This window comes from Marmota marmota, unplaced genomic scaffold (genome assembly GCF_001458135.2).
Source record: "Marmota marmota marmota unplaced genomic scaffold, marMar, whole genome shotgun sequence".
Taxonomy (NCBI): Eukaryota; Metazoa; Chordata; class Mammalia; order Rodentia; family Sciuridae; genus Marmota; species Marmota marmota.
Genome location: NW_025999982.1, coordinates 33,119,658 through 33,135,034, shown reverse-complemented (window position 1 = coordinate 33,135,034; position 15,377 = coordinate 33,119,658). Strand labels below are relative to the sequence as shown.

General features: G+C 36.5%; 1 protein-coding gene across 1 annotated transcript in view; it reads left to right on the top strand.

Moving 5' to 3' along the window:
- Positions 1-14,621, top strand: part of LOC125617517 — a 33,814-nt gene extending 19,193 nt beyond the window's left edge. The window contains exons 2-4 of the mRNA XM_048805736.1: positions 8,196-8,306; positions 8,754-9,583; positions 12,892-14,621. Coding sequence (XP_048661693.1) covers positions 8,196-8,306; positions 8,754-9,486 — 844 coding nt within the window. The 3' untranslated portion in view covers positions 9,487-9,583; positions 12,892-14,621. The remainder of the gene's footprint in view (positions 1-8,195; positions 8,307-8,753; positions 9,584-12,891) is intronic.
- The last annotated feature ends 756 nt before the right edge of the window (positions 14,622-15,377 follow it).

Genomic DNA, 15,377 nt, shown 5'->3' with positions numbered 1-15,377 from the left:
CCTCAGAGCCTCAACTGCCACCACCGGCTTTCCACAAGCCTCTCTCTCCTCTACTGTTTTCTCTCCACCTCCCACAATCCTCCTGCTCTTGAGGCCGATTGGCTGGGTCACGTGGGCAGAGCCAAAAAAGTCCCCCAATGAGCAGCTCCGTGGTCTGAAAGGGCAGGGAAACAGCCCAATAAGCATCACCGCAGAGGAGCCAATCAGCTAGATGTTGCTGGGGCCGCTGTGAGCCAATCATCAGCCGGCAGCTGGAAGTTTGCTGGGGCCCCTTCGGCTGTGGCTCTCAACACTAAATTATATCAGAGTGTTACATACACATTACCTATCTTCTTTAATGACTACAAAGTCCCCCAAAAGTGAAAAGTCATGCCTTTCTTTCTAGGAATTCTTGCTATTAAATCATTTTGCTAGTCCTTAAATATTCTGCTTAATGTGAGCTAATAAGCAACAAAGATTTTTCATATCCTGCAGAAAAAAATAAACAGCTGACAAAAAATGCTGGAATTTAGATTTTTAGAGGTAACCATCACACTAAATTTTGTTTCATTACTCTCTATATTATTTTTTGTTTTAATTTGATCATGAAAATCATCCAAATTATTTTATTGCAATGGATATTTAAACTTTTCTTTCAAAAGCCCAAGTAAAGAGATTTTCAATATGAAGTTGATAATTTCATACAATTCATATCCTTCTTTTTAATTATAAACTTAATAATAACTAATGTAACAATGGAGGAGTGGCAGATTCCCTATCTATCTATCTATCCATCCATCTATCTATATACACATATACATATATAGTTTGTTTGGCAGTGTCAGGGTTTGAACCCAGAAAGCCTTATATATGCTAAAGAAGAACTCTATCACTGACCTATACCTCCTGCCCAGTTATATATCTTTTATAGAGCATCTTTTCATCATTTTAATAGTAATGAATTTATGTAAAACATTACAGAGAATACAGAAAAGTATGTAGACTACCCTGATCTTACTAAATTCTACTACACAAATAATCACAGTTAGCAACATTCAGTTGTTGATTTGTCTAGATTTTATTATATTTACATAAACATGACCCATCCTTGACAGGGCACAATTTTTACCCTATCCTATATGAATTAAACATATTGTTTGCTAGATGATATATTAAAAACAAAATATGCAATGATAAACATACTTAGTTTTCTCAGACAACTATTTTTAGAGCAATAAAGCACATGGTGTTGGATTAGCTATAAATCATTCTACTTTTTCTATTTTTCATCAATAATCTCCATATACTGAAATTTTCCTTTCTGTTTCTGTACCAATAGGCTTTACCATTATTAAGATAAGGGAAACTCAAACACAATTACGCCTCCGTTTTTACTTATTTACTTTTTCATTCTATTCTAAGTGTCGTCTAGAAATTAATTCTCAGAGGCCTGACAATTTTTCAAGAATTTTAGGGAAAAGAAGAAGGGGACTTATATTTTCATAGTCTTCTCTTATTTTCCTATGTTCCACAGGAATCCATTGAAACAAAACAAAACTACAAATAACAACAACAAAACTACAATTAACACATAATAGCTTATTAGCTCATATTATGTGTTAAGAAGATTTCACTGAAACTGATACTTGAATCTTAGAAGTCCTCTACATATCACTTCTGTCCCCACATTCAGAAAATCTTCATAAACTGTTTCATGGTTTGTACTTTCTAACCTCAAATCATCTTCTTGTTTCTCTGTCCCTTCTTTTCTCTGAGGAACAAGAGAAATTCATCTGTGTTCTATACAGAGCACTTTAACTCTCTTTTGGTTGCCACCCCTTCTAGACCAGTGGAGACCCCCAAGGGAGCTGGAGAATCAAGTACTTGACTAGTAGGATTTATAATCAGAAGACCTTGGTAATCAATTTGTCTAACTCTTCAATCCAAAAAAGAAACTGAGGAAACCAACAGACTATTCTAATTCTATATTCATTGATCATCATCCAAAGCAAGGATCAAAGTAGTGGAATGGAACACTTGGTAGTAATTAAAAGACCTAGGGATCTAAGACCATGGACCCAACCTTATTTAATTGGATTATCTCTTGATCACTGCATCTCCTTTCCATTATTAATAAAATAGAAATAGAACAGGGATTCAGTGATGCATACTTGTTATCCCAGCAACTCAGGAAAATCACAAGTTCAAGGCCAGCCTGAGCAATTTAGTGAGAGTCAATCTAAAATTAAATTTTTTAAAAAAGGCTGGCAATGTAGCTTGGTGGTAAAATATCCCTCAGTTCAATCCCCAGTATCTCAAACATAATAAAATAAAATAGCAATAGAAGCTATGCTAATAAGAAAATGGGCCACCTACAGAAAGGTCTGCAAAGGTGCTCACACAAATCAGCCACTAGTATCCTTCTAACAATACAGCGAGAGAGATAGATACAGCATCCATAATTATTACATCCTCATTTAAAGGCTCAGAGGAATTGGTGACCTGGTTGAGTTTTGTTGGGTAGTGGAGTTCAAACATGTCTTTTAATCTAAATACTATACCAAGCTAACTTCCTCTTCAACTCAAGGAAAAGATATTAGGCTCTAATGGCATTATACATGTAAAGGTGGTTTCCATTTTTTTTAAAGGTATGTAAAACAAATTCTTATCATTACTATAAGTGTCTTCAGAAAACTTCAGAAAAATGTCATGTATATGAGAATGCTTTGGTAAAAGTTCAGGCACTTCCCACAAATATTATCTCCAAATGACACTATACATTATAAAATAAAACTACATATTAGGATTAAATATTGTATCCTGACAGTAGTTTTACAGCTCTGTCTTGCTGCTTTAATTATTACAGATCGTTTTTCATATCCATCTTGCTTATTATCAACTGGCAGTGATCCAAATGGTTGTTTGAGTTGGTTCCTTACCCACTTAGATATGCATACCCTTTTTCTTACATTATTTCTGGTAATGATATTTTTCCTTGCTTATGAGTACTCTCCACACAACCTGCAAGCCCAACAGATTGATTTCCCTATTATTCAAGATGAACTGATTCTAATACACCTCCTAGGGCATCTCACATTGGGCCCTATAGTCTCCTTCATTTGCACAGAAAATGAACAATGAATTATATCTGAAAATCTGGAGTTTCAAAGGCTTGAAATGATAATTTCTCAAATCATCTATGTTCCAGACTTTTAATTCCTTTTGTAACTTTCCACAGAATCGTCTCCATAATTTTCACTCATTTTTCAAGCTATGAAACTCACAATGAACACATTTTCCTGTGTGCTGAGTCAGTTTTAAATGATACAATTACTTCATCAAAAAACAAACAGGCACTTAGCAAGCAGTCTCTCCCAGACTGAATCTGCCCTAGAATCTTTGGGACCCAAAGGCGCATTTGTTCTCAAACACACACCAAAAGATAACCACCTAAACTGTGAAGAGCTTATAAAATACATAAGATAATTTTCCTGTATATTCATTATATTTGTTTTCTTAAAACCACCATCCATATTCCTGACCAATGTTCATATTTTAGCATACTGAGGTCCTAACCCATTTTATCATACTCTAACTACTTTACAATTAGGGCTTCCCAAGATATATATACCCTAATTTATATTTAATAATTCATACTAAGGCTTTTTCCTATAATATTGACAATTTTCATCAAAACAATATTCAAAAATATGAAACGACCACAACCCTCCTCATACTCAATTGCAACATCATCACCAGAAGGAAAAGTCTTTCAACCATTTCTGCTTTTAGTTTCTGCTTGTGGATAGCCAAACAAGACTCTTTGCTTTAAAAAAAAAAAAAAGTGAAATTACTAATTATTTCTGTATTTTTATTTCTATGTGATTTACTATCTGCCACCAATGTAAAAAGAGGTTTTACTGTATTGCTTCTCTCCACAACTCCATAATTTTGATATTATTTTTAGTTTTGTTGTTTGTAATTTAGAAATAATCAATATGTATTTATGCCTTTTAAAAAATTTGTTGTTGTTTTGTTTGTGTCCTGGGGATTGAACCCAGCTGCACTTTACTACTAAGCTACATCCCCAGCCCTTTTTTATTTTTGTTTTGAGAAAGGGTCTCTATAAATCCCCCAAACTGGCCTTGAACTTGTGATCCTCCTGCTTCAGCCTCCTGAGTAGCTGGGATTACAGGCATGCACCACTTGGTCCAACTACATTTCTGTTTTTTTGTCTGATAAATTCTAGTCAGTTTCTTGACACCTCTATTAGTGCATAAGGCTGTTCTGGCCTCTATCTGCCTCTTTACTTTTGCTCTCTGCTTTAATCTACCACTTTCCATGAACTAACTACCTTGATTTTGCCTCACTGTGGTTGCAAAGTTTTAGTCACATGAGAAAATATTTTTTAAAAATATTTAAATCATGTTGGGTTAAATTTTCTATAACTACCCCTGAAACCTACTGATTCTACTGAAAGCCTCTTGCATGCTGTCCTGCTGGCCTGGAGAGGAAATCTATTGATTGTAGATTTTTATCTATACATTGTTTATCTATATAGAATACTCTCTTTTAAAAGGATGTTTGATATTTTTAACCTGTAATTTCTAGTTATTTAAAATGTATCTCATAAAGCAAAACAAAAAAAAAATGCTAAGATGTCATTCTGTACTCTTTATAAGCCAATATCTTACACAAGAGAAGCTATTATTTCAGTACTAGGGATTGGTGCTGTGGATGGAACCCATAACCTTTCATGTACAAGGCAAACACTCTATCACTAAGCCACATCCCCAGCCCAAGGGTATGACTTTTAAACAAAACTTCAACTTTAAAGAAATAAGTGTAATAAATTTCATCCCTCTGGTACATTTATTTATTTATTTATTTATTTATTTATTTATTTATTTATTTATTTTTCTGTCTCTCTGAGAAAGGTTTTGAGATGTTAAACCTGGTGAATCAGATTTCTATTCCTTGTTGAAGGAGAAAGACAGTGATATCCTTCATATTGTCTCACTATATGTAAGTTTTGTTCAGTCCATCTTTCCCAGGGTTTATATATGACTCAAAATATGTTATTCATTCATTTATATTTAATCTCATGTAATAAAATATTTTGAATAAATGCATACATGCAAATAGTAAAAAAGTTCATAAAATATTTTAAATAAATGTATATATGCAAATAGTAAAAAAATTACATAAACATAATGGAAAGTAATAAGCCAAGACAAATTAAATATTATGTTTATTAGAGGCATTGGCATGTTTCTGTAGTCCCAGCTAATTGGGAGGCTGAGTCAGGAGAGCTGCTTAAGTCCAGAAGTTGGAGACAAGCCTGGGTGACATTGGGAGACCCTATCACTAAAATACATTTATATCTATATCTATATCACAGTGAATATGTGAATATCTTGCTAAATTGAACTGTAAATTTAGTTTTGCATTTTCTAATAGTTGAAGTTAAGAAAAAAGTTATAAAAAATTCATTTTAGTGAAAATAAAATTTTGTAACTCTAAGAGCAATTTTTCTGAGGGGTTGGAACCCAAAATAAAATGGAGAAGGGAGTCAATTGTGCCCATCACCAGTGTTTTTTGTAATTTTTTATGTTCCTTCTTATGCATATAAAATATTTTTGCCAGGAATTATATCACACAATGAGGAAACTGTATGGTCAGATTCAAGAAATCAGAAAAATATAAGATTCATAAAAGAGTTAAAAGGATCTGATGTTGTGGTTCACTAAAGCAATTTTCCTTCATCCATGTCAAAAATAGAAAGAAAAATAGAGCTAATTATTTTTCTATTCTCTATGTAGATATTATTTCATTATTCCTAATAACACCATTTTCAGATGAATGGATTAGATGCAGTGAATTGGAAAGAAATCACATGGAAGTCTGATTTGCCTAAAACATAGAAATTCAGAAGCATTTCAACTATCAGAATCCAGAAACCACAAATCCAGTTGTTTGTTATACTCATTGATGAAGCAATCTTAAGATGATAGTATCTTAAATACAAAAATACAGAGAAAATAATATTGTGATTAGTCCAATTACCACAGATCACGTGAAGCAACTTAGACTGTATGTTTATATATCAAAAATATCAACAAATGCTAAGACTAACTCCAAAGTAAAAAATGTTCTTCAGTAAACCTTTAAATATGTGCCAAACCCAACAGCTCTCTTCTGGAGCTACAACTCTAGTGTTCCATACTGGACAACTGATAAGGAAGTCACAGAAAAAAAAAAATTGAAAATATCACTTAGTAAATAAAACATCACTACAGTGGAGTCATGAGCATAACTCAGACAACTGAGAAAATATTTATCCCCTGCAATAAAAGGGTGTGGACTTGTCAATATCAGGAAATCATCAAATACTCTGATTTAAATCTACTTAATAAATGATGAATAGTAGATTTCTATTGATCAATCTTCCTACAGTTTTCACTCATAAAATGAAATGTACAAATGACAAGTACTGGTTCAATGAAATTCAGTAAATTTCATGTTATTGTTACCATATTTACATTTATTTGAAGCAGTAATTAAATTTCTGTGCTAGCTGGCAAGTTTGGGAATAAAGTAAACAAATTATACTTTAATACATGGAAATATATCTAAAAATACTTTTCTCTTTGAAAGTTAATCACAAAACCCATAGTGAATCCCTAACAAGTGCTGTGAAATATTAAATTCAATACTTGATTATATGAGTATCAATTTGACCTAGCCATTAATAACTGCCATGTATAACTATGGAAATTTAGCAGAAATAGGATACATTAATTTATTTATATGTATACATTGAAGTTTTCATATATTTTAAACAGTATATGTAGAAGAGTATTAAGTTGAACATTAATACATCTTGTTTTTCAGAAATATGTCAATGGTAACAATAGTAAACAAAATTTCTCATATTTTCCCATCCAGAATTCTTTCCTAAGTACTTTTGTTTTCTAGCCTAATACCCTCTCTATTAAAAAAGATAGAAAAAATATTGTAAATGTTGCATTTTTGTTGTTGTTGTTTGTTTTGTTGTTTTAGTAATGGCTCTCACTAGGTTGCCCAGGCTGGCCTCCTGGGCTCAAGGAATCTTCCTGCCTTAGCCTTCCTAGTAGGTGGGACTATAGGAATGCACCATAGGACCCAGCTGAAATACTGCTTTGCTCTAGAATATTAAGACAGAGGTTTTGTTTACATCTATTTTGAGAGAAAAACTGATGGGCTCAAAAATTTTCAGATTGAAAAACTGTACCAAGGAAATATTATTAGGCTGCTAGTGGGTGCGTATCTTTATAGAAAATTAGAGAATAGTACCATATTTAATATTGCTTTTCACTTGGCACAATATTTTACAGGAAACATAGAACTTAACAAAAGCTATCTTGTTTGGCTCTCACTTGCCCAATGAAGCAGGCAAAGCCCAGTATACTAGCTTCTTATTAGGAAATTAGTCATTAAAAGATCTGCTCAAAGTCAATCCAGGACTTATGCATCTTTTGACAAAACTCAGTCTTGGGCTTCATGCTATTCCCTGAAACAAATGTGGTAAGGCACAGTGGGTTTCAACCATGAAAGCAATATGTTATATAGTAATTTCCTCTTTGAAAATGGTAAGATAGTAATTTTTCTTTTATATCTTTTTCTCTTTGGTTCACTGTACAGAGGATCTTTTAAAAAATGAGATTGGTCATCAAAGAAATTTATGCAGGAGGAACGTGTCACATGTGTACAAAAAAATTTTATGTGAAGTTCATTGCCAGAAGAAATAAACTGATCATGACAATTTGAAGCATACAAATAAGTGTAATTTTATTTTTAAAATATGTAAATATTTGTTACCAAAACTGTTGTCATCATGGTGTAGTCTTTCAATAAAGAACTTAATAAAGTTTATTAACTTCACATAAACAACTGAGTAATACTATTCAAGTCAAATTAGAAAATACTACGGAGTGCTGATTAAGGACAAGGTCCTGTGATCAAGAGCTGCAGTCACTTATAGCCAGCACTTTACTCAAGTCTTGGTAGATAAATAGATAATCATAAATATATATATCATCTATATCTATATTCTTTTATCTCCACTAAAGATAGTTCCTGTGACTTTATTATAGAAATAAAGTCCACGATAAAAATAATTCAGATACAGAACTCATGAACTCATATTTTCATTCTTGAATGCAATTTTCTTTCAGGTTAAAAACAAAAAGAAAAGAAAAAAAACATTGCAGTGGCAACAGTGACAGTCTGCGTTTTGGAGCAGGACAGAAACTAACCTTTTTCAGATATCGGGTGTTCTGTCCGATGTATTAAGAACACAAATGCTTGGGATTGGCCTGCACCTGGTTTAAAGTAGTGTTCTAAAAGGAAAAGCCTTAACTTGAATATTTAATAGTGCTGGGACGCATTGTGCAGCTTTCTTTTATGCACTCTCCCCAGAAAAGTGTGGGTGTGGATTTTGATGACCTACAAAAGTAGTGTGTTGCGGGTTTCCATTTACATCAACTCCTTATAATAATCGCAATTTAGACATCAGACCTCTCTCCCACAGACTGTCTCTCCACTTTGCGACCCAGCTGCCGCTCGACTTGACTTGCTCTGGGCTGCAGGATCGAGTCCCACCTCTGGGCTCTGAGCGGTTTGTTCCTAGTGGATCAGGGCGGGTGTGTTGCCGGAGTCGCGTTCTATTGGCTGCACTCTCGGGGACTGGCCGGGCTTCCCAACACTTGATTGGACAGAACTGCCCCCTGTAGGCCGAGATCATTGGAGGGCGCTAGAGCCAAGGGGCGGAGCAGGTTCCCCAGGATTCTTGACCGAGCGCGCCCGTCCGCGGAGCCGGGCACTGGGTGCCGGACCAGGCTGCGAGGGCGGCCGCGAAGGGAGGGTCTCCGCGCCGACCGGGTCTTGGAGAGGGAGTGCGGAGCTAGACTGGTCGCAGGCCAGTCTTCGTTTTCCCTCGGCGGCGACCGCTCCGAGACAGCATCTGTCAACACTCCTCCCTGCTCCACCGCCAGCTGGGCCATGCTTCGCCGGTGGCCGCCGAGGGGATGCGGGACCCTGCGTGGTGAGCCCATCAGCTGTCAGGCGAGCGGCGGAGCTGCCCAAGGACGGCTAGAGACACACAAAGAACGCAGTGGGCGGCGACGACGAAAAGGGGCGGCAAATTTGGGACCGCAACTCCTCACTGCTCTTGCTCCTGCCACTGCCGCTGGGTCTTGGTCCGAAGCTGCGGAGACAATGCGCTGGGCTTGGCCCGGCGCGCCTCAGAGTACCAGGCGCCCGCGTTCCCTCGGCCCCAAACTGACGGTCTCTCGGCTCGCCCAGCCCCCTCCCGGGGAAGGGGCGCCCCCTCGCTCCGGCGGCGGGCGAAGGAAGTCGGTCCGCGGCCGCCGAGCTTGGCAACTTGCGAGCCGGGAAAAGTTTGCGGCGCCTCCGCGGGGCGGCGCGGCGCGGCCCGCCCCTCGCGTCCGCGGTCACCGCCGGTGACTTTCTAGACTCGTCGTCAGCCAGGGCCGCGGCGCGGTTGGCGGGGACTGCGGGGAGGGCCGGAGTTCGTCAGAGGGCTCCCCAGACCCGGCCGAGGGTGAGTCGGTTTTGAAGAGCGATGGGCTCAAGTGGTTGTGGCGCCTGGCTAGGGAGAAGGCGTGGAGGGAACCTTTAATACTTTTTGGAGCAGGCTGGGAGAACAAATAAAAGTGCCGTCGCTGGAGAGGCACTGACATGCCACTGACTTGCGAACCGTATCCGTGGGAACCTTTCAGGGGCGGGGGCTGCCAAGAGCCTGTGCAAGGAGGGGGGCAGGCGGAAAGGTTAGAAGGTCGCGGAGCAACCCTGCCTGTAACTGGCTCTGCTTGACCTTGGACAAACGATTGAACCACTTAGATCTCCCTGTATATGATATATGGGGCCACAGCTACGTGATCTGTGGTGCCCGTTTTTTAAAATTAATCTCCATTTGAGATTTTTCTGTGCTTCAACGAGGTTCAGGAGTTACGAAGCGGTAGGCCAGGATATATTTACATGCGCCTGGATTCACCTTTCAGCCTACTAAGAAGCAACTTTTAAGTTTGATATTTAAAAACACCAATACTTATAGACCATCTTCCGGGAAAATAAATTACCCGGAATTGCTTGTTTTATGATTTGTAAGACTGATCTACTTTGCTGTGCCATTTGGAATCCTGGGGACCAGGATGGACACAGAGAGTCAAGAGTTAGGTGAAGTGGCAGGTGCCCCCAGCAAGTCCTTCTGGACTCAGTTTAGAGGGAGAACAAGTCATTTTTTTATGCAAGGGAGAGAGTAAACAGGGCAGGTGCTTGTGTTTGTTGTTTTAGTTTCTGTATTGCTTATTTCTACTGAAAACTTTTGTTGGGAGATGGGGGCTCTTCTGACAAAGAAGAAAAAGAAAATGTTACTTGTAACCAAAGTATATGGTAGAGTAATTTAAATCTTCCTTACAGGAACTGTAACACAAAATACAAGTACATCTTGATCTAATTTTAATGAAGGATTGAAAATAGCTACTGTGTTCAGTATCACTGACGCCTAGACAGCGCACTTACATAATCTTTGTTGAGATGTGTTAGTGGCATGTATAATTTTGATAAATAATTAATGTTAAAGGTTTGGTCTGGCATTAGTTATTGAAATATTGTCAATGCAGATTGATTTGAAAAACAATGAAGTGTTAATTTTTGGTTATCATGATAACCTACATTTATTTTTCATAAGAAAGTCAAGTCAAACATTTTCCATGAACAAAATTCTAACAAATATTGCACATACACTTTGCTAGGAGTTTATACAAAAGAAGTTATTTTGTTCACTATAAGACCAAGTCCCCTAGTTTTCTCACCATTCATGAAAGTGCCTTTTACATGTCCAGTGCTCTACTGGATGGTTTCTCCCTTGGTGGAGCTTATAGTAACAGTAGTTGATTTTTTAAAATATAGAAGTGCATTAAGGTATTCAAAAACTATTTGCTGAGTAAAATACCTAGTGCTCAGATAAAAATAATCAGAAATCTATCTTACCTGTCCTTAAAGAGAATTATCATCATGCTTTACTGGAGAGAAAGAAGTTATCAAAGGAAGAATTTACAGAAAAATTGAGCTTAATTCTAGAATGCATCCCCAAAATTTATAGCTTAAAATAGGGGTTTGCATTTTGAAAGAAAGAAATTGGTAGGGTTTCTATGAGAAAGATTAGCAATATTGATTTAAGATACTATATTTCATGACATAATTTTGTTTGAAGAACATGAGTCTTTGAAAGATTTGTTTCTTAAATAATGAGTGGCTGTTTGCATTATGGTTGAATGTTTAATTAAATGTCCTGATCATAACCATAATACTTTGCTGGAGTACTGTTCAATTTTTAAACTTGTTTTAAAAATAGCATGAATGAAATCTTTTGATTCAGTTGTCTGAAGGGAAGTGCTTCTTTTGAAATCAAATAAATCTGCACTAAGAACTATCTCCAACCATACACCAAATGTAAATTAAGCACTGGAAGTAGCATTTAGTCAGGGTCTTCACTCTAGACAAGTACTGTGTGTAGGAGAGATACAAGATGTACCATAGTGAGATATGCTGTTATTTTTGAAGGGCTTGTATAAAAGTCCATTTGGTGACATCAGGGGAAAGGTCTTAACATTTATAGACCCTGAAACTTCTCAAAAGCGGCGTAGCTTTATTTAAAAGTGATCTCTCAACCTAGAAATTAGCATTGATATTTGTACAAGTTTTCTTTATAGAGTTTGTGTTCTCCACTCATATTTGCTAATTGGTCAGCCTTGTAAATGGTTGGAGCAATGTATTTCAGGGCGTGGTCCTTAGAACTTTATCAAAATCACCTGTAGTACTAGCAAAACATCAGATTCTTGGGTACCTCCCACACTTACAGAATCAGAATGTCTGTGAGGAGAATCTAACTGTCTTCCTAAGCTCCTTCCAAAGTAAGAGTTAATCACTAAATTTTAAGAATGAGCATTACAATTTTCTTGCCAGTGTTGTAATGGCAAGTGTTGCTTTCTCCTAGGAACATTTAAAAAGCTCCCCAGATGCTCACTGCTCTGATCACTTCCTTATGGTACCAGACCTGTTGGTTCATCTTTTATTTGAGCCCTGTGGCCAGAAAGCCCCCCCATGAACCACCTCTGCAGGTAAACGAAAATAAAAGCTACAAACACAGTTAAGACTGGTATTGCACAAGGCTGAAGACTAGAGTTCACAGACACCTCCTACTAGTACATTATTTGCTCTATTCTCCCCAGCCTGTGGGTGATTTGTGGGAGGGGCAATCCCAGGCTCTTTCCCCTTTTCAACTGGGTAGATAAGGTTTCAAGCAAATGATTGAGAATGGGTCCTAAGGTACAGAAGGTCTGAGAGGGAACAGAAAAGAATACTGGATGGATAGCTGTCTCTTCAATGCTAATTTGAAGATTTTGTTCCTGAAGCTGATAATTTGGCAGTCAAGTGTTTGTCACCCAATCTCTCTGCCTTCTATTGTCAATTCTTGTATCTGCAACCTCATATAAGCACTCCTGTAAGCTCTGTATCCATAAAATCCCCAACACATATGACAGAATTTGTTTATTGGGAAAAAATGGAAAGAGTGTAGGAGAGATGTTCAAAGAATAGGGTGAGGAATCTTCCAGACTTACTTCCAAACCTAGCTTTGACATTATTACCTCAGTGGCCTTGAGCTGCATCCTTGACCCCCTAAGCTTCAGTGTCCTTACTTTGGAAAAGAGGATAATAGTACCAGCCTCAAAGGAGTGGAAATTATAAGATTTTTAAAGTATCATCAGCTAATAATTGCCATGCAGTAATACTTGATATATGTAGCATTTAACTTATTATGGTAACTTTTAAAATTTTCTTTTTTAGCTCGGGAGTGTTGATGTAGAAGACAGAAAAGAAGGCAACACTGGAGGAGATAAGTAGCTCTGGACACAATGGAAAAGCACATTACTAAATAGTAATTGTTGAGCAGAGGGAAAAGGGATAGGAGAAAGATGTGGACTGTATGTGGTGCCAGCTAATAATTCGGTTTCATCATGTCACTTCCTGGCTCAGGTGCAGTCCCCTCTATCCTCTTCCCTTTTTGTACCACCTTACTTAACATTTAATTATATTCTTTCCTTACTCAATTTGTCTGATTATGTGATCTGTCTTAAAGTTTTAATCCTGGTTTTGCATTTAATTATCAGTGGTCCTTTACTTTTTAGAGGCTTAAGAATGGCAGCTATCCCCTTGTGATCTAGCTTTTGGAATCATTGAGGTTAAGAGATTTCTATCTGTAATTCTGTAGGAATGGTTCCAGAATTTAATCCTAGATTTGCTTTTTTTGAGAATTTGCCACCAAAACATAGGAACATGGTTAGAGAGGCCCCTGTCCCCTGGTAGTTCTAACTTAAATTTCTTGAGCAATTCATATTTGTTAGTGTACTTTCTTTCCCATCAACTTATTTGTTTCTTACAGCACCCCAGTACTTCCTAGGAGGGACCCCAATCTTTTTCTTTACCTCTTTTCTCTCTCGCACATGTATTCCTAGGCCAGTCTTTGCTTTTATTATTTTAGGTTTCCAAATTTAAAATCCTCTAATGAAATTGAATCTCTCCTGCCTGGTTTATAGGGTGACATTAAAAAAAAACAACAGAGTCCCATTCTAATCTAACATTATCTTTCCATAATTTTAGGAACAACCATGATAGCTTAGTTCATTAGTGATATTTCCTTTTGAACTATGGGTTTCTACTTTTATTCTTCCATTTCTGATACCTTCTTGGAAAATCATTAACATCTTGAGGATGTGCGCTTCCTCTGAATTCTTACAGTAGTCACAACTGTTGGGTCAGTTATAACTTAGTCATAAAGTCCTAATGGAAGTGTGTGTGTGTGTGTGTGTGTGTGTGTGTGTGTGTGTGTGTGTTTGTTTATGTGTTTATATTTACTGGAAGAAAAGTTTCTGCCAAGGAGCTGTAAGAGTCAAGTCAAGTTGTTCTACATTTCCCTATCTTGTTAATGGAGTGGATTGGGCCAAATGACATTGATATGCCTTTCTCATTCTGAGGATCTATGATAATTTGACCTTCTTTAGGGGAGATGAAATTGGAGATCTTACTGTGTTCTTGGATGAAAATATCAATACAAGCATTTAGTACCTTCAGGACCTGTTCAGTCCCACAGATTTCTATTTTCAATTGGCATATACCTTTTCTGAGAAGCTTTTCAATCACAAGAATTCAGAAAAGATTACTGGGGGATAGATTATATACCAGATGATATGTATTGGGGACAAAAATGTATTATCCTTAGGATTGACTTCCTATGATAGAAAAAATAGATTCATCTACTGTATAAACTTAGTCTTGAGAATTTATAATTTGCACTTATTTCTTAGTATTCATGGTGGATAGGTTCCAGGATCCACTTTCCTACAGATACCAAAATATGTGAATATTCAAGTTGTTTATATAAAATGGTGTAGTAGTATTTGCATTTAACCTACATACATCATCCTGGATACTTTAAATCATCTCTAGGTTACTTGTAATACTTACTGCAATGTAAATAGTTATTTTACTATATTGTTTAGGTAATAATGACATACAAATGCTACATATGTTCAATAACAATTTTTACATACATATTTTAAATCCACCTTTAGTTGAATCTCAATATAAAAGCCAACTTTGTGTTTTATTTTCATTGAATAATGCTATATAGTAACAAAGTTGTGGTTTTTTAAATTATTTCATAACTTGAAAAACATTAAGATATTAAAAACTCTAGAATAGATGCCAGGTGACTTTTTATTGTAAGCTGGTTGGTGAAATATTATAAGCCTGCATATATATGTACATATATCACATGCACATTATACTTAAATTAAGAAGGATACCCTTAAATTATGAGATGCTATTATACATTGACCAGACTTTAAGAATATCTCTTTAAAATGTGTTGACATTTAATTGACCTTTGAAGGTTCATTCTGTTAATCATACTGAAAGTGCTAAAGCTATGGTTGACTGCTCTGGTGTTTTTATATTCAGTCGTGCTTAGCATATAAATTCTTCAGCATAATTGCGACTTTTTTAGCAAAAGTTTCCTTTCTTTGAAAATGTGAGTTGCCTTGTATTTTTTGAGTCTTTTTTTTTTTTTTTAATTTGCTTCAGGCCAAGTTAGAGGTCTGAATTGAAATGTTTTCTTGTCATTAGTTGTATGGGGTGTGGCTTCTTAATACAAAGTAATGGAAATTTCTTGTCTAAATGAAAAGTACTTTTATTCCTGCAAAAGTTAGAACTCTTCAAAGCACAATACTAAAATTTAGAGAAGTGTAATACTTCAATATATATATATATATATA